Source organism: Nilaparvata lugens, chromosome X (assembly GCF_014356525.2).
Source record: "Nilaparvata lugens isolate BPH chromosome X, ASM1435652v1, whole genome shotgun sequence".
NCBI classification, from domain to species: domain Eukaryota; kingdom Metazoa; phylum Arthropoda; class Insecta; order Hemiptera; family Delphacidae; genus Nilaparvata; species Nilaparvata lugens.
In genome coordinates, this window is record NC_052518.1 from 18,842,745 (window position 1) to 18,866,688 (window position 23,944).

General features: G+C 33.1%; 4 protein-coding genes across 4 annotated transcripts; 2 read left to right on the top strand and 2 right to left on the bottom strand.

The window, feature by feature from the left end:
• Positions 1 to 325: 325 nt before the first annotated feature.
• Positions 326 to 3,459, bottom strand: LOC120354519. The gene has a single exon (XM_039441843.1). The coding sequence runs from the start codon at positions 3,302 to 3,304 to the stop codon at positions 326 to 328; it is 2,979 nt and encodes a 992-aa protein (XP_039297777.1). The 5' UTR covers positions 3,305 to 3,459.
• A 91-nt stretch (positions 3,460 to 3,550) lies between these two features.
• On the top strand, positions 3,551 to 5,054 carry LOC120354520 (lysine-rich arabinogalactan protein 19-like). Its single transcript, XM_039441844.1, has 2 exons — positions 3,551 to 4,224; positions 4,566 to 5,054. Exons 1-2 carry the CDS (start codon positions 4,147 to 4,149, stop codon positions 5,052 to 5,054), a joined length of 567 nt encoding a protein of 188 aa, XP_039297778.1. The 5' UTR covers positions 3,551 to 4,146.
• A 3,973-nt stretch (positions 5,055 to 9,027) lies between these two features.
• Positions 9,028 to 12,533, top strand: LOC120354807. The gene is made up of 2 exons (XM_039442579.1): positions 9,028 to 12,282; positions 12,382 to 12,533. The coding sequence occupies exon 1, from the start codon at positions 9,247 to 9,249 to the stop codon at positions 10,351 to 10,353; it is 1,107 nt and encodes a 368-aa protein (XP_039298513.1). The 5' UTR covers positions 9,028 to 9,246; the 3' UTR covers positions 10,354 to 12,282; positions 12,382 to 12,533.
• Positions 12,534 to 15,808: 3,275 nt separating this feature from the next.
• Positions 15,809 to 21,088, bottom strand: LOC120354521 (histidine decarboxylase-like). The gene is made up of 3 exons (XM_039441845.1): positions 20,998 to 21,088; positions 16,237 to 16,399; positions 15,809 to 15,887 (listed from the first exon to the last, which is right to left on the bottom strand). Exons 1-3 carry the CDS (start codon positions 21,086 to 21,088, stop codon positions 15,809 to 15,811), a joined length of 333 nt encoding a protein of 110 aa, XP_039297779.1.
• Positions 21,089 to 23,944: the final 2,856 nt, after the last annotated feature.

The window sequence follows — 23,944 nt, forward strand, 5'->3', positions numbered from 1 at the left end:
GCGATAGGAGACGATAGAGTGAATACATACATGTATGCTGATGACTTGGCAATTCAGGTAAATAATAAATGTTTAAATTCAGTTGAACGTTTTATAAATGATGCAAATACTGTTATAAAAGACTGGACAGCAGCCAACTCACTTAGTCTGAACAGTAACAAAACCCAAACGATGAATTTTTCCTTGGCTAATTATTCAGAAAATGGGGAGGTGAAGTTTTTGGGTGTGACGTTAGAGTCAAACATGAAATGGGGCATACACATTGAAAATATAAGTAAAAAAGTTGCTAGGGGTGTATTTCTCATCAGGAAATTTAGACCTTTTGTCAATGTTGATGTATTGCTGTCAATTTACTATGCACACATTCAAAGTCATTCTTTGCATTTTTCCTTAAATTAATGTTAAATTCGATATATTCCTTGAGCCAAGGTGCTTGGCTAAAACTTATGATGCGATGAATTTTCTCTAATTTCATACCCTGTTCAAGATAGTATTTTAAATTAGAATAATGAACTACATAGTTTTTCCTATCGAAAAAATGTGCAAGTAGTTTTTCCGATGCGTGTGCAACTCGTCTTGACGGCTGGAGAGGTTGTTCTGTGACGCTCTCGTTAGCTTGACTGACACTCGCCGCGCCACTCTCCCCTATCTGTTCAGTATTACAAAACGAACCGGCCAGCTTACTCGTTCTTTTTAAATTTTCCGACATATGAAATGGAAGATGAAATTTCTGATAATTTGAAAATGAATGTATGGGAGGTATGTCTTTTACAGGAGCTAAAGGATAGCAATTGTGTGAATCATGAAGGGATTCTGGATAAATTAAATCACATTCGATTATATAACCAGTGTCAGCTGTTTCAGAAAGTTGTAATACATCAAATTTTTCAATTTCTTCTTTTTCTAACCATTTGAAATTGCCATATGGTAAATATTCAGTACTCATGATGGTAGCATACAGCGAATTCGAATCAATGTACCAAAGATATGAACTTGGCAATTTTGGATCATATAAATCTTTCATATATATATTGTTCGCGACCGCATATCGTTTGGATATGACCGAGAATCCACCTCTGATTGAACATTCTATAAGAATATGCATCTGTATGTCCGTTAAAAGTTCTAATTGTACACCTGTTTTGTACAGCATAGCATGCCATGAAAAATGAGACAGTGATAGAAAATGGCATACTTCTAAATTATAATTTTTAAAGAATATTTTCCTAGCATGTTCGAAACAGTCTGCCAGCAGCAGAATGTCTGACAATAGATAAGTGTCATGATAATCGCCTAAATTTTGCATTTGAAATATATTCCAGACTTTTTGCGCATGAGCATAATCAGCATCTGAAATGTTTGTTTCATTCAAACTGTTATAGAATTTATCTTTCGATGGCAGTTCATTTTCTTCAAACTTTTCAGCACATGAAAGATATTCATAGGGGAAAACTCCTTTTCTGAGTAAACACTTTTGTTTTTCCGGATCCTTAAAAACAGAACACATTCGTTTGAAATTTATAGTGTAATCTGTGCTATCATCATTTGACTGTAGATTTTTAACTAATGTTTCTAACGAAGTAGGTAGAAATTGAAAACTGTCAATAAACTTAACACGTCCAATTGAAAAAGTTAAAAATTTTTCAGAGTTTTGAGCTATACAGCGAATCTTCGAGTTATTTTTTGATAAGCCTAAGATTATATAATGTGCATCATAACTTTTTAAATTATGAAATATGCAAGGCGTGTAAGTCGGAATTTTAGCTTGTAAATTACAATTTTGATGTGCAAATCCTAAGACTGTCCCAGAAAAGTGACAATGATGTAAGCACTTTATATCGTTTTCTTCAAAAATTCTATTGCAAATAACACAATTAGGTGCTGAATTTAATTGTTCGCGTTTTGCTGAATCTATTTCTTGCATTGGTATTTCTATTTTAAAATCATTATACAGCTCATTCCCTATTTCAACAATTTCTTCAATAAATTTTTCAATTATCGGCTCACCTACATAGCTTGCTCTGCGCAATACAGGGCCTAGATGAATTTCTCCTTCTTGATTCAATACTATATAACTATAGCTGCAAGCAATATGTTTGCTGGTTTTATGTGTGTAAGACCTATTCTCTAAATCATCACAGTCATCATCATCATCGCTCTCAGTATGTTCAACATTATTAACAGGGACAATAAAACTTTCGAAATCAGCATATATAACATATTTAAATTTTAATGTAGCTGTATAATTTGTAAACTTAATAATTGAGTCTGGGCTGTTCTTTTCCGGTAAACTAGTCTGCTGTTCACCGAATTTTGAGCAAATTCTAATATGTATCTCTAAATTTTTTTTTCCATTAGGTCTCTTAGTGAATCGGTGAAAACAAAATGGACATATAAGATGTGCATGTTCGGATTTATCCAGTGAGGCCAACAATCGTGATAAACCGTTTTTTCCTTTAGTTGTATTAATTAAACAGTAATGTCCCTGTTTTACATTTTCCTTATTTATTAGCAAGAGTAAGCTAATTTGATGCTCACGTTCTCTGTATATTGAAATTCTATAGGGGAAAAATTGTTTAGTCTTAATACAATATGCTATAACACTGACTGAAATGTTTTGGTTTAATGCTTCAAACTTTTTTATATCGCGAAATTCAACTGGAAATTTAATTCCACGAATATTTAAATTATTCTCATAATTTTTAAGATATTCAACTTGCATTCTACATTTTCCATAATTAAAATATGCTAAAATACTCCATAAAAAACATTTACCATCATTAGGATTTTCAATATTAATAACTGCTCTTTTATTTATTATCTCTTTTGGGGTTTTTATATAGCTAGAATTTGAGCCGTATAACGGTTGAAATCGTAAAAAATTAATATCAAGTGATTTAATTCTTGAAACTACCCAACCTGAACCGTGAGATACATATTTATCTAGTGAATTATGAATTTTATCACATGCACGTATAAATTGCGACTCTAAATCTTCGTCATTAGCATGGATGTTAACAATATTTTGAGATGTGCTATGAAATACAGCATCTGTTTTTAGTTGTTGATCATTATCTTCGTTATTTACTATAAGTTTTATTAATTCTACTTTTAGAGCGAGAAACCAACGAATATTACCGAAAAACCTTACTGAACCTAGTTTTAATATTTTAAAAATGGTATTCTTTAAATGATTCAACAAAAAGGTAGTATCTACATACCTATCATTAAAATTAAGCTTATTACATATAACCTGTGAATTTAAAGCACTAGTTTTTTCCAATGAATAATTAATACTGCTCATGATGACTCACCAAAATAGCTAGCTAAAAAATAAGATTGACGTTGTCTTGTCGCACGCGCACAGGTTGCCGACTTCGTCTGATGAAATGCAGCTTCTCTCTGGTCGGTAGACTGCTAAAGTTTTTGCACGTGTGGCAGCTTGTTCTAATGCAGCTTCTCTCTGGTCGGTAGACTGCTAAAGTTTTTGCACGTGTGGCAGCTTGTTCTAATGCAGCTTCTCTCTGGTCGGTAGACTGCTAAAGTTTTTGCACGTGTGGCAGCTTGTTCTAATGCAGCTTCTCTCTCTCTCTCTGTGCAGCGCCGCTCTACTCGTGATGTCTGCTCTCTATAATGCAGCTTCTGCAAGGATGACTGTTGATAATACGTCTTTCGACCTCTTCAATAATAAATTCAAAAAATTCTACTGATGGTGGTTATTGCTGTTTTCGCCTCGGCTATCTGGAAAGGAATGAACTGCAGAGTGAATTTTCAGCTTGAACACAGCTCAATTTCCACCACCATCAGCCAGATTTAACGAGATTGAAACAAAAGCTGTACTCTCAGACCTCTCTCAAAACAAGGATAATGCCATATCTATTTTATTCTGTCTGACGTATAGGCAAGACTCTTGGGATAGCAGGATAGGAGCCAAATACGGTTTGGTACTAGCCTTGATTTTTTCTGATGACCTTTTTGAAGGTTTTGAAAGTTGAATCCCACCACAGCTAAGTCTGTGTGTGTGGAGGTGGGGAAAAATACTGTAATTTTTCAGTATATAAGCTGTGAAAAATTCAAACAGAATCATCCAGTCTGATCAATCAGCTAACAACACTTCCGAATCAACTCATCTATAAGAAGAAGAAGATGTCGTCCTTTGTCAACGCTCCCACCTCAGCTACAGCTACAAGACCAACAACAGCTGTAGGCAACAGCACTCAAGCTGTAAGTTCTAATATTTTTATTCTGAAGAGATATTTTAAAACTTTTTTGCTCTTGTACAGTCTAAAAGTATCGAACAAAATATGTACAGCTAAAAGTTACTTTTTTTGCTCTTGTACATTCTAAAAGTATCGAACAAAATATGTACAGCTAAAAGTTATTAGAATCATATCTTTTTAAATTTATTCCATAAAAACGTATACAAAATCGAAATACAAGTTCTCTAAATTTATTTACACTAAATATAGTAGAAGATAAAACCAGTTCACTCTTGTACAGTCACTTATTAAATGTTTAACTTGAATCAAATGTAAATTGTTGTTCACAATATATTTTTCTTGCAGAGAACATATGCTGTCGTCTGTGGAGGGGGGCTTACAGCCCCAACATATAGCCAGCCAGCCGTGATGGCAGCAGCTAGCTGGAACCCGTACTCTATGTGGGGGCCACCCCCACCGTGGTACACTTCTGCCTACCCTGGGCTTGGACAGCAGCAGGCTCCATTGCAAGCTCCCCCGCCTCCATCAGCAGAGCTGTTGGCAGCTGCTACCACCCCCATAGGCGCCGCCGAAACCACCCCCGCCGAAACCAGTCCCGCCATCCCCGCCACCCCCGCCGAAACCAGTCCCGCCATCTCCGCCATCCCCGCCGCCCCCGCCGAAACCATCCCCATAGTCGCCGCCGAAGCTGATTCATCTGACGATGTGAAGATCGTAGAGGAAAGCGGAGATGATTTCATCGAAGCTACTCCTCCGACTCGTGAGTTGGTGAAACGATCACCTTCGTGGACGAAAGTGGAGAAAAAGAAGAAGAAGAAGATCGGCACCGTCTAACTCATGCGCGCCTTCACCAACAAGCTCCTCAAAATTGTTCAATATCAACCGTTTCAACTTTGTGAATGAAACTACCCGAGTGTCAGAGCTATTAGACAATTTTGAGTATCGTGTGGTGAGGGCGCGCATCGCAAGAACCAGGTTTGGAAACAACCCGATGCTTCACGTCATAAATGAGAATGGAAATGAGATTAACTTCTTCCTACCTAAACAATATGCAGATATGGTTACAGAAGAGAATCTGGAAAGTTTCAATTCGAGCAGGTTTGTACTGACGGTCTCCCATCGATTCTACACAAGAATCGTGCGGGGACAAGAAGTACAAGCCTGCTCGACAACCATGAAATTACGTCAGATAGATCGATGATTTCAGTCTGCATATTGTTTAGGTAAGAAGAAGTTCTTCTTACCGTTCTCAAGTTTTAATACCGTTCTCAAGTTTTAATACCGTTCTCAAGTTTTAATACCGTTCTCAAGTTTTAATACCGTTCTCAAGTTTTAATACCGTTCTCAAGTTTTAATACCGTTCTCAAGTTTTAATACCGTTCTCAAGTTTTAATACCGTTCTCAAGTTTTAATACCGTTCTCAAGTTTTAATACCGTTCTCAAGTTTTAATACCGTTCTCAAGTTTTAATACCGTTCTCAAGTTTTAATACCGTTCTCAAGTTTTAATAATTATTTTGTTCAAATAATAAATGCAAATAAAATGTTATTGAATATAGAAAATTTGTCATTCTACTCACCTTGTTCTACAAATGTTGAAAATGAGGATGATGACTGTGATGATAATTCTTGCTGCTAAAACACTTTCTGCTCTTCTTCAGCAAACTGAGTGCTATTCTAGCTTACACTCTTATTTATACTTACTGCAGTCAATAAAAAAGGAAAAAACTTATAGCTATCTGTGACGTAACTGTTTTATGGTTAGACTAGTACATGTTTGAACATGTTTAAGTCAGGTTGTTGAACTTTTCGCAAGTCAGTGTGAGATGAGCAATTGTAGAGTGAGCAGGATGTTACTCAACAAAGAAGAAGCCGATGAAAAAAACTTTGACGATGATTCGAAAATTAGTTGTATAAACTCAATTAATTTATTGAAATCATTTTGTATTATCACTGTTATGCTATATTGGATTGCAATTTTACTGCTTTTATATGCGAATTATACCAAAAGTTGCAGATGCAATTCAACTAATTTAACGAATATTCATCAGTTCGATATAACTTTACAATCGAATAATTCGAATGATAAAATTGACAGAGATAATATTGAGTCAGATTTGTTTTCAAAATACTTGAGCGATTTAGAACGAACAAGAAACAGTACATTGTTCTATTTAAAATCATGCATTATAGATGCGATAGGTATTAATAAAATACCTAAATTATTTGTGTATCAGCTTGAAAATTGGTATGCAACTCTGCTAGACCCATATAAGGATGTCTGCACTTTTTACAAAAATTATAATGTAATAAATAATTGTATAAGCCCTCAGTTTGATATTATTGGTAATAACATTTTACTTCTTATTAATAAAACAATACAGTTATGTCCCTCTATCTAGCAGCCTTATAGGTGAATGCAAATGCTGTATTCAATTAGTATACTGCAAACTGTGCTGGCGTTAAGATGGTTAAAGTTTTACATAGTAGAAAAAATACTAGTTTAAATACTAAAACACAATCAAAGTTGAAAAAGTCGAAAAAATTTGATTTAAGAGGTATTGTTGGAAGTGGACTTTTTTCAAAACTTAAAGACATTGCTTCTACTATAATTAATAAGTCGATTGGAGCACTTCCTCTGGAGCTACACCTCCCGGCAGGTATTAGCCCAACTGGACAATTAAAATTTTACAATTACTGTGGGCCAGGAACCAACCTTGAAAAAAGGTTAAAAAATAAGGTTGAGCCTATAAATCAGCTTGACTTAGCGTGCCAAGGGCACGACGTGACCTATAGTAGAACAAACGATAACAAAGAAATAGGAAAAGCAGATCGTCTTCTAGCTGATAAAGCTTGGAAAATATTTAAAGATCCTAAGACACCTCTTGGTGAGAAAGCTCTTAGTTATTTAGTTAATCTTGCAATGAAAACTAAAGCTGCAATTAGTGGGTCAGGGCATAGAGGGAGGAGCAGTATAAGGAGCAGAAAGACAAGGAGAACCAAAGCTAGGAATCATACTGTTAGTAGCAATGCTAAATCAATAAGTGATTTAATTCGTCATAATGCTATTAGAGAATTGAAGAATCATGTTAAGGGGAGAGGATATTATTTGAGACCATACCCAAGATATGCGGGTAGTGGGAGGAATTTGAATAAAGCAATATCACATATACCGCCAGGTGCATTTGGACTAGTAAGTAAGTCTATGAGAAAAACATCTCTACCATTGAAAAAGAGGAAAAAAGGGAGGAAGAAAACTACGAAATCAAATAAAAAATGAATAATATAAATTTGGATAGACCATTGACTAATTTCGATCTGAAGAAATTGTCGAAAATTATGAAAATATCATTGCGCGGTATTTATATGCTGGATAATCTTCCTAGCAAAAACTTACCCAGTGAAATGGCTATTGTAAATTTAGACAAAACTAGCGGTAGCGGGACGCATTGGGTTGCATATCATAAAATAGATAAAAATGTATTCTATTTCGATCCTATTGGTAATCTTCAACCACCAAGAAAACTGGTAAGCTATTGGAACAAGGAAAGACATATGAATATTTATTATAACATTGATCAGGTACAACCACATAATTCGATTATTTGCGGACATCTATGTTTACTGTTTTTGTGTAATCAGTTATAAACGTTAAGTGCTAGGAGTAAGATCGAAATGGTGGTAATAACACTTTCCTCAAATACAAGTGAATTGCATGAGACGTTATCGGAAATATTAGAACTTCCTGGTGATAGAGCATATGAGATTGGACTGATAAACTTATGGACATTTAATTCAATTCCAAACATAATTAAAGGAGAAAATTCAAGCTTTAAGTATGGTGATAATCTAATAAAACTTGATACAGGATCATATGAAATTGATAACATTATAGAAGCAATAAAACGAAAATTAAATATATCAGAACAGTCAGAAGAATTACAAATTAAAGGTAATAATAATACATTACAAACAGAAATTTATGCAAACAAGCCGATTGATTTAACACAAGTCGATTCTATTGCTCCTATTTTAGGATTTAATAAGTCAATTTTAAAACCATATGTGTGGCATTATTCCACAAACCCTGTTTCTATTTCAAATGTAACCTCAATTATTGTTAGCTGTAACTTAGCATCTAATACATATGCTAATGGAAAAGAAACTCATACTATATATGAATTTCTTCCAAAGGTACCGCCAGGATACTTAATAAATGAAACCCCAAATCCGATAATATATGTAAGCTTAAACACAAATAAGTTTCAAACCATTATTGTCAAGGTGACAGACCAGAAAGGTAGTTTATTAGACTTTAGAGGAGATCGGATAACAGTAAGAATACATATACGAGAAAAAAAGTAAAAATGGGCTATATAATTTTCAACTCAAGATCAATAGTTTCTTCACGCAGCAATGATGGTTTTCATAAAAGCGGTTTGAGAAAAAAACCGCAACAACATAAATTGAAAAAAACTAGTAACAAATGGAAGCATAGAAACAAATCAAATAGATTGAGCAACAGTATGAAAACAATCAGTAAGAGTTCACACTCTGAGCCGTTAACATCAAAGAACGCGAAAATTCTGGAAAAATTAGGATTTCGAGTCAACTATAATTATGTCGGCGGCAGTAAGCGAAATATTAGATATAGAACGTGAAATACGTTATTACAATGATATTACAAATTTTGAATATCATTCACATGGGCCTTATGCAAACCAAAAGTTGGAACATAGTGATGAGATAAGAATACCGATAAATTCCCAAGACGTTTATTCACTTCCATGTCGATCATTTATAATTATCAGCAGATATTAGATTAGAAATTGAGTTTGATAAAGAAGTACCGGATTCTACTTCAGCATTCTGCATTCTTGTAAGCGATAATTTAGTCGAGTACAAACCGCTAACGTCAATTGTACGAGAGATTCAATAGTTCGTCGATAGAGTGCGCACATACGTAGAATTTCAATATAAATAGTAGGGTTAGCTTTTGTCTGCTTCAGTTGACTGTAAGCTGTTGTCATGTGTGCTTCGATGTTGAGTTCAACAAAGATGTGCAACTCTTTAAACAAGACTTCTAGAAAGCTATTCAAATTGGAAGAAGACGAGGAAAACAACTATAACTATACCAATCAAGGTTCTGAGGAAGATATCTACGATAAACTTTCGTCTCACTACAATACTTCGGATGGAATAATTGATCATGGAACATGTCATTCAAAATCGCCTTCAAAATTTCATTCTCGTGGAGTGCAGTGTAATTTAGATAGGGAAGAAGAAGAATTAGCAAGTGCACAAGTGAAAAGAGGAAACGGTGAAAATCTGGAAGATAACATCGAAGTGTTGAAATCTACTAAAACAGGATTCGATATGAAGAACGGTGAAAACATAGGTGAGTCAGACAATACTTCATCTTGGTGTGTAGTTGAATTCCATGGCTATAAATCTTATTCTGATTCTAAGTTTTATATTAAAGAATTTGCTCTTGTAGATGCACGTCAAACTTATGTGCTATATCATTTTAAACCACCGTTTCCTAAATCTGATTTACCTTGGAAAAGTTATCGTGATGTGTGTTGGCTAGAATTTTATCATCATAAGATAAAATGGGAAATGGGAGATACAATTTATTCTGATGAGATTATTCAAGGTTGTATGCAGAATTATCAGAAAGTTTTCACAAAAGGAAGAGAAAAGGCGGATTTCTTAAAGAAATTTCATAATAATGTTGAAGTAATACCAGAAGATTTTATTAAACCTGACTATAATAAATTTAATGTGAGCTGGTGTAAAGATGTATGTAAAATACACAGATCAATTACCGAGGGGAGGTGTGCTCTGTATAGCGCAAACCACTATCTTACAGAACTGCTTGTGAAAACTGAATCAACGTTTCAACATCAAATCGATTTTAAATGTGAAAATGAAAGAATGAAATCAATGAAAAATTGTCCGTTTTATACTAATGATAAAAAGAAACGGTATGCAAGACAAGGCTTTTTTTATAATGGAAGTGAAGTTGTATGTGTTTATTGTGGATATCAATTATTCATGCATAAAGCGCGTATTTGCAATCTAAACAGTACTACCAACCCTATAAATTTTTCAGTTTTAGTTCCACTCATATAAAAAGAGATGCAGGTAAAAGTTGATTTTAGTATGTGTTAAAAGCAGGTGAAGGAAGAATGGATCCAAAACAGTGGTTAACGGCTGATGCTGACTTAGAGAAAAAATTATGTGATTATTTGGAATGGTATGAAGTATGTGAACAATCAATTGTGAAAGCTAGAGCAAAAAATCGTGATACAAGTCTGCTTGAAAATATAAAATCAATTTTTCTAACAACAGTAAATTTAAACGATATTAGTGAATATTTAACCTATTACAGACCTTTCAAATTAAATGTGAATAAACTTATACAATTGGAAAATGAAATATTACAACAGCATATGACGTCATTGTCAGAAACCAGTTAGAGTTCATCGACTTTTTTGCCGACATGTAGAAACATGTTCCTGTGCTTGAACTGTGGGGGGAAGAGAGCTAGACTCTAAGTGTATAAAAATTTTAATCATTCTGTATTCTACATTACGTGTGTGAGGACGTGTTTTTCGACTATGCAAGAGTTTCAAGATTTTGATTTAAAAAAATTCAATCAATCAGCACGTGAGGAAATTCCGATTGTGCAAATTAAGGACTTAAAAGCGGACTATAGTTATAAAATAGAAAAAGCGAGATTAGTGCGAACTCAGTGTGGACTTCGAATTGTTTTGAAAATCTACGATGTTGACAGGAAAAGCGGCGCCTATTCTTTCTATGATGTTTATCTACCTGAAAAGTTTCTCTCATCAATAAATATTAACACATTGGACAGTTTTAACAGTAAAAAATATATAATGAGATGTGAACATCGCGAGGATAAACCATCTTTAATTCATTTGGAAAAAGCTAAATAAAAAAAAATCGATAGATCTAATTTCTGCAGTATTGAGTTAACTATGAGCAGACTAGCAGGAATAGAAGCAACAAAGAAAGGGATTAATTATTGGTGATACACTGATATCGATGTTGTCTGAACAATGCTGAAAGATCATACAAGTGAGTAGGTCTGTCTATAGCTGAATGAAAATTGATACTTCTATATTCTATTGATATGAAAATATTGATTATAATATAGATACAATATCAATATTTTAGTTATAGATGGAGATGAGGCACTATAACCTCAACGCCTGGGCTTTTTACTGCACATATGCTAATGAATATAAGTTTAATTTTTTAAACTTGTATTCGTTTTCATTCAACAGTCAGGTGGAAACAAAAGCTTTTCAGTCTTAAACAAGATCTTCTAGTGATCAGTTCAGTTTTGAGTGTGTGTGTGAGAAAAAGATAGACATAACCTATAAAATGTCACAATGTAATAGCTATTCAAAATTTAAAAAGTTGTCAAGACTTTTGATGGGGATAACTTATGAAGAATTTGTTGATTTAGCAAACAGTATTCAATATTCACAATATTGTACAGGAGTTGATGATTATTTGTTTAAAAAAAAACCGAAGTTAGAGGAAAGCAAAAATAGTGAGCATAATTTGAAGAATTCGAATTCAAGATTCTCAATTCTTTCCGAAATTTATGATTTATTAGATGTAATAAATAGTGGTTCTGCACATTTCCATTATGGATGCAGCTGTGAATGTTCCATAGCCACAATAATTAATTGTAACCAATTATGGGAAGCATTATTTGATCTTGCATATCGTAAATGCAAAAAATAGTAAGTCAGGCTGGGGGGAGAGGAAAGATGGAGGTAGCTGTCAGAGCTTGCAGAGAAGGGGAGCCATGCAAAAAATAGTAAGTCGGGCTGGGGGGAGAGCTAACATGGAGGTAGCTGTCAGAGAGAGGCTTTGATGGCTGCAGAGAAGTGAGCTGAGGTGCGTTCAGAGAGGGAACCAGTTCTTGAGCTTACAAAATAAAGCTAAAAGCTGAAAGATCATGGCGGGCGGGGTCTTAGATGCCGAAGAGAGGAAACAGGTATAGTGAGAATGAAGGAGAACAAGGTGGAGCCATCATGGCGGCTGGCAGGTGGGGGCTGGGAAGCCATTGAAAATTATAGTTCCACCTCTGAAACATAGCTGTTATAGTCGGAATAGAACAAGGTGGAGCCATCATGGCGGCTGGCAGGTGGGGGCTGGGAAGCCATTGAAAATTATAGTTCCACCTCTGAAACATAGCTGTTATAGTCGGAATAGAACAAGGTGGAGCCATCATGGCGGCTGGCAGGTGGGGGCTGGGAAGCCATTGAAAATTATAGTTCCACCTCTGAAACATAGCTGTTATAGTGGGAATAGAAGGTGGAGCCGTTTCTTACAAAATGGAGAGCTATGGCGGGGGGCGGCGGGGGGAAGTTCTTCCGTATGGAGCACAGAAAATTTAAGCTCCGCCTCTCCTGAGCTCCTATTGGTTTTTAGAACCGGTGTTATTCTACTACTTCCGGTCAATCACTTTTTATGCTGGTCAATAGGGTTTTTTACACTCAACCAAACCTAAAAATCATTATATTTCGATGAAACTTTAACAGTATGTTGAATATGTGTATATCATCCTGTATGCCAAATTTGAAACGAATCGGACAATTAGAAATACCCGGTCAATCACTTTTTATGCTGGTCAATAGGGTTTTTTACCCCTAACCACCCCTAATCATCATTATATTCTGATGAAACTTCAACAGTATGTTGAATATGTGTATATCATCCTGTATGCCAAATTTGAAACGAATCGGACAATTAGAAATACCCGGTCAATCACTTTTTATGCTGGTCAATAGGGTTTTTTACCCCTAACCACCCCTAATCATCATTATATTCTGATGAAACTTCAACAGTATGTTGAATATGTGTATATCATCCTGTATGCCAAATTTGAAACGAATCGGACAATTAGAAATACCCGGTCAATCACTTTTTATGCTGGTCAATAGGGTTTTTTACCCCTAACCACCCCTAATCATCATTATATTTCTAAGAAACTTCAACAGTATGTTGAATATGTGTATATCAACAATCACAAAGCAAGATAGGAATTGGTAGAGAGAGCTAATTTACTATAAGGATAGAAGTTGGAAAATATCAGGATAAAGATTATTATGATTTATAAATTACTATTATTTCATAAAACAAAGACGTAATGAGGGTCAGGTTATGAGAATTGAATGAACAAAATAGGATAACAGACAGCACGGTAAGTGAATAATATTGAGTTATAGGCAAATGCAAATATATTATTGAGTTAATCAAAACACAGGGGAGTAGCCAATGTGAAGTTAGGAATTAGAAATTAACAAAAAGTTATATTATATTCTAGTTATCCAGTGGAATATGAGGTTATGTTATGAGATATGGTAAGTTGGATTTAGGTTAATTCAAGTTATATAATATTTGGTTATGACAAAATAATTAATTCTATGTGAATTGGGATAGTTGAAAGGAGTCCATAGATTATTAAGAGGAAAGTACAAAACAGAAGAGAAAGGGTTTGGAAATGTGGACAGTGGTAGTATAGGAAGTGTAGACATGAATGAAGAGGAAAATCACTATATCATTTGTAGCACTTAACAGAGAAAACCTTAAAGTTTTGTAATAGAAATATAAACAGGATACACACGACACGGATAGATTGAAAACACTTATAAACTTACATTTAAATGAGAATTTTCGGGGGCTGGGCCTCCTTTGTCAATCAACCAGGAAGTGAAGTGCAGATTGAACATTCTAATGGTCGTGACCACAGAGACACGGTATAGATGTTGTGTAGACCATAGAGCACAGATGAACGGAGGCGCACTGATTGAAGGAGCATTATGGGATTAGTTGGTGGGCCATGATGTGTTATTTTAAGCGGGAGATTTCAAATTTGAGTGGGTTATGGATAAGGAAAGGTGTAGATTATGAATTGATAGAAAAAAGGAGATTTAAAATTAGAAATCCAAAATGAAGTAGAATAAAATTAGAAAATGGAATTACAGAATTGAATTGGAATTAAATTTATTTTTTTTTTATTGAAAATTTATTATATATTTGATAGCTGTGAAATTTTCTATATATGATGGAATTTAACTATAAAACTATAAATTGATCATTTAATTTAGAACCATTAATTTAGAACCATAGAGAGCGTGATGTATGTGCCAAGTGATTTTCCTAAAAGTAGCATTTTATACAGTGCAATCATGAACTTGGTATTTTTCATACTTTTGTTTTATCTTTCAAACGTACGCTACTTTTGTGTTTGTGTTTTAAAGTAATTGAGTGCTATATATTATATTACAATTGCTCTGCAATTATCAGTAGCGCAGAAAAGCCAAATGAAGTATGTAGTTAGGTGAAATGTAAAAAAGTTTTGCATTCCATGAATACATACCATATAATCAATCGCCAGACCTGTGCAGTATATAGAATACAATAGTTTAGTAGAATTCACATAATCGGAAAATATCTATCACGAGACAACTTTGCATAAAAACACATTCCATGAGAAATAATTTATGAAACAATGAATAAGGTTAAATTATGAACTGATTGATTTCATCAATCGACTTTTATAACTTTTTCTCCATCATCTCTAATCAACATTCTACAAAGGCTAACCACTATATTTCCTAGGAATTCATCATGAAAACAAACATTGGTTTTCAAGGAAAAATGTCCAAAATAAAATATTATTGTTAATAAATTAAATTAAAACATAATAATTAATTTACTTGTTGATGCAAAATTTATATTTAAATTGAAGATAAGATTGTTTTTTTAATGCATAGATGGAAATTGATGAGAAATTGCATTTATTCAAATGCTAATCGATAAGTAATTATTATTGAACGAAAATACAAAGTTTAATACGACTGTAAACCACCCCGAAGACTTCTGCTACTGCAAATATTGCCAACAGGAATAACAGCTAGATGATAATAATTATTATTAGATTATTAATTATTTTTAGATAGTAGATCTCATCGAATTTCCATCTAGCTGTTAACCCTGTTGTCAATATTTGCAGTAGTAGAAGTCATCGGGTTGGTTTACTACATTTAACTTTGGATTTTCGTTTGATAATATTTTTTTATCTAGAATATCCAAGAAAAATTAATATGAGACGAATTTCAATACCAATATTGCATAATGGTGGTAACCTATTACAAATAATAATCATTAATTTACAATTGATGAAATTGATTAATTGATTCCAACCTTAATTTCCAACATTCATTCAATGATAGTTGATATTATCTATCTATAGTCTAATATAATAGAGAAAAAAAGAATTGGTTTATACATGTACGGGATAGGAAATTCATGAATAACGCATCACCATGTCTGAACTACTGGACTGATTAACTTGAAATTTTGCATATACATTCTTAATTTACCGAGGATGGTTATAGAACTATTTTCAGTTCTTCAAGATTTCGGTATCGTCAAGTTTCCAGTTTGTCAAGTTTTAAATTAGACTCTTGCGGAGCACGTGTTACCTGCTAGTCTTTGAATAAATATGATCATCAAGTAGATTGGAATTTGATAAATAATGTTATGTACCTGAGTTCTCGTGTTGTAAATAAAGAGGCCCCACATTAGATGTACGAAGCAACGATCCACTGTTTTTCACCCTGTAATATCAAATCAAAAACGATTAGAAGTCCATATTTAGTATATTTATAAATTAAATATTAATTAAGCTTGGACGTTGTGAGTTGTGAGTCACACATAAACATACTATGAGTTGACAAAATTTTCACTTCCAAGTCATATTGAGGAATTGAGTGTGATTGTAAAAGACAATCAACTAAGTTAGACATTGGGAGTTTAATTATTATAGAGAATCTAAGATAGACATTAGAGTTTAGTTTTTACTGGAACTGCAGCTCAATTTTGTAATGTCTCATTATTGAGAACAAAATCATGTCAAAAAAGTATCATCATTTTAAAAACAAAGATTAACAAGAATAAGATTCTCACCACATAGCCGTACAATCGAAATGAACCATCATCCATTTGCTAGGATTAAATGCAATTGAATCAGCATAATGTACACCATTCAACCATTTTCTAAATTCTGGACAAATAAAGGCAGTGCCAGCATAAGCTGCATCCACATGAAGCCATAATCTTTCTTTTTCACCTGAAATAATTATTATTTTTTTTAATAAGCTAAAATTATGCTTACTGAAATATTAAGTTTTAATATTTTCACATTATGATTAATGATTATTCTCTTTAATCGACTCTTACCGGCAGAAAACATATATCAATTTTATGCAGCAGAAAAATTTTAATCCAACATTATAAATAAGTTACTATCCAACAATCTTCTAGATTCCATGAACAATTTCGAAAAATTCTATCCTTCCCCTATATCACATTCACTTATTCTGAAAAGTTCTTATAATATAAAATTTATTGTAAGCTATTGCACAAAAACTTTTATTTATATCAATCAACTTATATTTCAGAAGTTTTTTATATTAATTATTTTATTACAAGAGATACAAAAAATGGAAAAGTTTTTGAACAGTAAATATTCACAAACCCTATCAATAAAATAAATATTTCTGTACATCAACTAGTAATAACAAAGTTAAATAGATTGTAGTAATAGTAACAAGTACCGTATAATGTAAATACAGTAGTTCTATTGGATGAAATTACAAATACAATAAAGGGATTTGATGCCTACATATACCAGTGAGAAATATTCCATCATGACAAGGAAAGTGGTGTGAGTGTGCCACACCAGATCTTTTTATTCTCATGATCAAGCAATGTGGTATAGTAATTAAAACATTTAATGATTTTATCATTCAATAAATTTTATTTTTCCAGCACCAAGCAAACAAGTACAAGATTTTACATGCGTACAATTTCAAGCAAAATACTAAAAGCAGCTTTACATGCCCGTGCTATACTCCTAACTGGACAGAGAGCCTACGGTTCTTAATATTTGATTTGGTTTGAGGATTCTGGCCCAAGGATAATATCTAGAAATTTCTTCTCTCAAGTTCAAATCTAGAATTTTTATATGCTCTATAATAATAATAATTATTATTATTATAGGCTCTCATAAGTACCGGTACGGTAGATAACTTTATATAATCATAAAGATATAGAATGAAAAAGCCATTATCGATATTGAATCTATTTGGCCGATAGCTTTTTTTAGTTTACTGCTATTATAATAGCTTAATGCATCCTCTTGTATTCAAATATTTTTTCAAAATCAAATTCAAATTCAAATTTATTCAAATAAGTCACAATAAATTCCGGTCCATACACGAATCTACAATAAATTACAGTACAACAGCTAATTATGCAACAAATTTCACATATTATGAAAACTTATTAATTACGATGAAGATTGAATGGAACATTAGAATATTGATAATATAGTATTGTCATGAAACTACATAAATCAGCGGTGTTTCAACAATGAATAAATGATAACTTCAATGAATAAATATATACCCCACTATAAATTATATGTGTTGGGGTATAAGTAATTAGTTGCTTATTGCGTGTTATAATTACTATTTACAAACTTCATTCACTGATATAGGATTAAAGTTTTTTATAATAAAATTAGTAAAAATTTATAATACAAACAAAATTATGAAATTAGTAGATGAATATTAATATTCTACTAAGGATAATAATAAGAAAGGTTATTTTAGAAAAATGAAAAACAGTAAAGAGAAGAATGAAGAATAAATAGTTTCAATATTTACAGTCTAACTAAATTTTCACAATTTTCCACCCCAATATCAACCAACCAGGAAAATAAACTTTTCTTGAACCTGTGTCTATTGAATTCTGCCTTCATGTAACTTGGTATTGAATTGTAAATTTTTGGTCCCAAATATATGTAGTTTCTTTGCCCAAATGTAGTGTTCATCCTTGGTACTATTGAATGCGTGTTTCTCTGCCTTGTTTGATGGTTATGATCTGCCAGTCTTATGTGTTCGTTGTTTCTCCTCATTCGCGTGATGATAGCCTGGATGTAGAGTTGTCTTACACTCAGTACTTTACTGTCCTTGAAAAGAATGTTCGTGGGGAATTGATTCTCCTTGAGGCCTATTAATTTTAGTATTCGTTTTTGAAGTTTATAGAGAGGTTCAACATGTATAAAATTCGTGGCTCCCCAGATAATTATGACGTATCTTAAAATTGATTGCACTGAAGAAAAATAAACCGTTTTTAATGTCTCATAGTTGAGGATTTTACGGAGTTGATAGAATTTGTAGAGAAGCTTCCTGATCCGGGTAATTGATAGATTAATGTGCTTGTCCCATTTGAATTTGTTGTCCACTATTGTTCCTAAATATTTCATTTCATTGACTTGTTGAATTGAAGGGCAATTACACGGGTTGTTGGTGCTTCCACAGTGATGCAGGATTATTGAAGAATCCGGTGGTCTCGTCCGTTCTGTCAGAGAAAAGGCTAAAAATTTCGTTTTTGTTGCATTTACTGTAAGCAAATTTTCTCTTAACCATTTATCGACTTTCATCAATTCTTCCTGTGCCAGATTAAAAACTTCCTCCCAGGTGTTTCCTTCAAATAGTATACACGTATCATCAGCAAAAGCTACTACTCTTCCTCTTATCTTAATTGAACATAGCTCATTCGCATATGCCAAATACAGAATTGGCCCAAGAACTATTCCTTGGGGAATCCCAAACCTCATCGTTTCCTCTGAACTAAGATGTTCTTCAACTTTGACTCTTTGACGCCGGTCACAGAGGAATGATCTAAACCATGCTAGAGGAACTCCTCTAATTCCCATGGCTTCTAATTTCTTCAGCAGCAAACTGTGATTAACAGTGTCAAAAGCTTTTGCTAGGTCCAGGAACACTGCTGCACATTTTTTGTTATTTTCTAGCTTATCTGTGACAAAATTTGTTAATTCTAATACCGCATCTTCTGTACTCCTCCCCTCACGAAAGCCAAATTGATTCCTAGATAGTAAGTTGTTTTTTTCAATGTAATTCACAAGACGTTTCTTTACCAGTTTTTCCAAAATCTTAGAAATATTTCTTATAAGTGAAATAGGCCTGTAATTGGTGGCATTTGTTTTGTCGCCTCCTTTATGTAATGGTCTAACACATGTCTCTTTCATAGCTTTTGGAAAAATTCCTTTTGACAGACTTAAATTGAATATGTGAATTAATGGTACAATTACATTTTTTATCGACTTCAATGTTCTATTATTGATTCCATCAAGTCCTGGAGCACTGTCATTTCGCAAACTACTAATAGCTTCAAGAAGCTCATCTTCAGTTACTGGGTGAAAGTAGATGGAGTGTAGAGTTCTTGTAACAGGTTTATATTGGGATATGATTTGGTCTAGTGGTTTTCTCAAGGAATGTATTATTGTCTCCGCCATTTCTTCACCTACATTTGTGAAAAAGTTATTCATGTGGTTGAGCACAGTTTCTGGATTTTCCTTTAGATTGAAAATCCTATCATCTATTTTAATAGCATTCAATTTCATTTTTGTTTTTGATTTAGAGTCAGTAGCATCTTTGATTACTTTCCACATTTTTTTATTATCCTTTCCAGCTTCATACAATTTCTCTCTATAGTATTGGTCCTTTGTTTCATGAATTAAAGCTGTGAGTGTATTCCTATACCGACGATAGAAGTTGGTTAAGTTAATGTTGTTTGGGTCTTCCTTTCTTCTTTTGTTGAGAAGATTTCTGGTTCTTATTGCTGCTACTATACCTCTGGTGATCCATGGTTTGATGGGTTTGTACTTCTTCTGCCGCCGATGCTGCTTGATATTATTTTGTATATGTTGTCTTAGAGTTGATAAGAAGGTGTCATAAGATGTATCTGGATTATTATCTTCTAAAACATGAATCCACTCCTCATTCAGTAGTTCATTCTTCAAGCTATAAATGTCTATTTTCTCGTTTATTTCATGTGTTCCAGTTTCATTCGCACTATTTCTCGAAATATGATGCACTCCTAGAATTGTGGTGAATTCTTACATAGGTACTAGAGAAGATGAAAAATATATTATAACAATAAAGTACTATCAAGAAAGACATTTTCATATTGAAAGCTTCTATACAATAATACAAAAATGAAAATGAGATTTTTTGAAGGGCATCAGTTATAAAACACAAGATTCTTATATTATTATCATTATATTATATTTAGTATTATTTGAATTATCTATTTGTAATAATAATGATAATAATAATAATAATAATAATAATAATAAATGGCCTTTATTCAAATATTCCACAAAAAAATCAGTACACAAAGCAAATCATTGAAGGCGTTTTCATCCCATGGCATAGTGCGGTCTGGGGGAGTTGATTAGAAATATCAAATAAAGAAGAAATTGAAAATTGAAAATTGAAAATAATTATTATGCTTTCACAAAAGTTTACATATGTATTTGTATATTCATAATACAATGAATGAATTATTGCATTAATATATTCTATTCGCGTTATTATTTTTTTGAATGGTCATTTTCGTTAATTTGAATATTATTTGCTTGGTAACAGAATAACATTTGAAATATTTAAAAATCTCTTCATAAAAAACAAAGTACATAATATTTTTATTTTTTCCATGGGATAAAATGTAACAAGTTTTAATCATTTATGTTTCTGTTAGCCTTTCATAAAAATCACATTGAATTCACTCCCTAATTCAATAAGTACGAATTATAAACTATCACAATTTTTCAATATTCGGAGTTGTTCCACTCACAAATGGGTCCCAATTCTTGCAGATTGTCAAAAGCACAAGCCCCAGTGGTTCCCAAAGTGGCACAAAGCTGCAACGTAATGAAACTGGCCATTATATTTTCTAATCTTTAAAGGTTTTTAGATAAGAATGTAACTACAAAAGAAATCTCAGATTGAAAACACAAAGATGTAGGTAGTCAAATAACACAATGACATTAAGTTGTTCATACATGTTTCAAATTACAATATTCTGGCATTATTCGTAATTATATTATAATTATCATTCGTGATCAACTGAATATATTTCGAGACTAACTGAAATCCGAGATAAGAGAAAAAATAGTGAATTTGTTAAAACTATATGTATAGCCTAGCTTTGAGAGCACTTGGCCTCATGAATGCTGAAAAAATTGCATTCAGATTGGGCAGTAGATTGGCAACAAAAAATCTGGTCAACAATAGTGGGCTGCGCATCCATCAGAAACAACCTTCGATGTAGCTCACCTGATAAGGATGTTCATAGACCATTAATGGTTCTGGAGATAATATTCCCGTGTAGTGTGAGATACTTGCCTTCTTCTGACGTGACGCCCTTTTGAACTCTGTTAGCCTGGTAGCATGAATCACTGAATGAGTGCTTTTAGTACAAATGATTCCTGTGAAGTGCCTGGATTTAGTTAGAGATATTATTAATATGAATAATTTAGAAATTAAGGTCCACGAATATACAAGAGTAACTCGAACTTCACAGACAATTATTGATAATATCCTCACAAATATAGAAGGTTGTAATGTTAGGTTAGGTAGCTCAGATCTATCAGATCATAACTATCAAATTTTAGATGTTAAGTTGCAGGGCCAGAATCCAAGCAGAAAAAAAACTTTTGTGAAAGAAATTCAGCAATATGAGCTAGGAAATATAAATTGTTTGAAGCAGGAACTGCTTCAAGAAAATTGGAGTAGTGTTTATAACAGTTGTAACCTAAATTACAAATATAAGCAATTCATTGATACTCTAAGATTTCACATTAGTGTATGCTGTCCAATAAAAAAAGTCAAAGTAAAAAGTAAATTAAACAAAGTAGATGAATGGATAACTGAAGATATTCTTACTCAAAGAAATATTGTTAGGGAAGCTTATGAGGAATTTGAATTAGTGAGGGATGTTCCGAGTGAAGTCAAATACAAATGTCTAAAGAAAAACTATGCAAAAGAAGTGAGGAAAGCTAAGTGTAAGAAAACAGCTGAAATATTAACAACTAGTACCAATTTTAACTCTGCTGTTTGGGAGGTAATTAATAGAAATAGTAGAGCAGCTCAAAAAGATACAGTTACTAATGTCCCTAGGATAATCGATGAACATGGAAATTATATGGATGATGTATAGACATTTGTAACTTTTTCAATAAGTATTATCAACAGGTTGCATATAATCTCCAAAAGTCACTGAACACTAATACTTATAATACAACTACATTAAATGCTGAGCCAATTGAAAAGGTATTTAAATTTCATCCATTATCAAGAGATGAGTTGTCAAGAATAATAAAAAATTTGAATAACAAAAAAACAGTAGGATTGGATGGGGTCTCAAGCAAAATTTTAAAAGAATGTGAAAATGAATTACTGGACCCTTTATTGCATCTCCTTAATACTTCACTAGAGCAGGGTATTTTCCCTGATGATCTGAAACAATGAAAATTTTGCCAATTTTCAAGAGCGGTGATTCTGAAAGAGTTGAAAATTATAGACCCATTAGTATTCTAAATGTAATAAGTAAAATTTTTGAAAGAGTAGTTTTAAATAGGCTATTGATGCACCTGGAAGAAATTAATTTCATATGTGATGAACAGCATGGGTTCCAGAAAGGGAAATCTACTAAGACTGCAATAGTATCCCTTGTTGAAAGACTAATAGATATAATAGATTCAGGTGAGAAGGCAGCCGCAATATTTCTTGATTTATCCAAAGCTTTTGATTGTGTGAACCATAGAATATTATTGGAAATACTAAAAACTGTAGGTGTGAATGGTATAGAATTAAAATGGTTTGAATCATATCTCATAGGTAGAAACCAGTGTGTTGAGCTTACCAAGGTGGATGGGAATGAAATAGTAAAAATTAAATCTCAAAAACTGGAGGTCCAGGCTGGAGTACCTCAAGGCTCAATTCTGGGTCCCTTACTGTTTCTGTTGTATGTGAACCAATTACCAAAAGAGTTAAAAGATCACAGAGCTCTGTTGTTTGCTGATGACACATCGCTTATCTTTAACAATTATTTATTAGATAGTCTAGAAATAAATGCTTTTACTGGAGTACAGTCAATTGTCCAATTCTTGAAGCAAAGGCAATTAACAATAAATAGTAAGAAATGTCAATTCCTACAATTCAAAAGTAAATATAATTCAGTAGAGGATAGAGAAATAAATGTGTTTGTAGAGGAAAATGAATTAGACCAAGAAGAGAAAGTAGCATTCTTGGGAATTTTATTGGACAGGAAATTAACATGGCATCCTTACATTGAGAGGATATGTAATAAGATATCATCTGGGGTATTTGTCCTGCGGCAGCTTGCTAGGCTGAATGATAAAAAACTACTGTTAACTGCTTACCATGGACTTATACTATCTCATATTAGGTATGCTATTTTAGTATGGGGTAATTCATCTCAACAAAATATGGACAGGGTGTTTAAGATTCAAAAGAAGGCACTCAGATGTATAGAGAAAGTGAATAGGTTAGACTCTTGTAGGCCTTTATTTAAAAAGCTTGGTCTATTAACTGTGCCATCTTTGTATGTATATGAAGTTGTAATGCATGTGAAAACGAGTGGTGTGATCCAGAATTCAGATGTTCATGAGTATAATACGCGAAACAGAGCAGATTATCATATAATGGGTCACAATAGTAGGTTATTTGAACAAAAACCAGATTATATTGGTAGGAAATTTTATAACAAGCTACCTCAA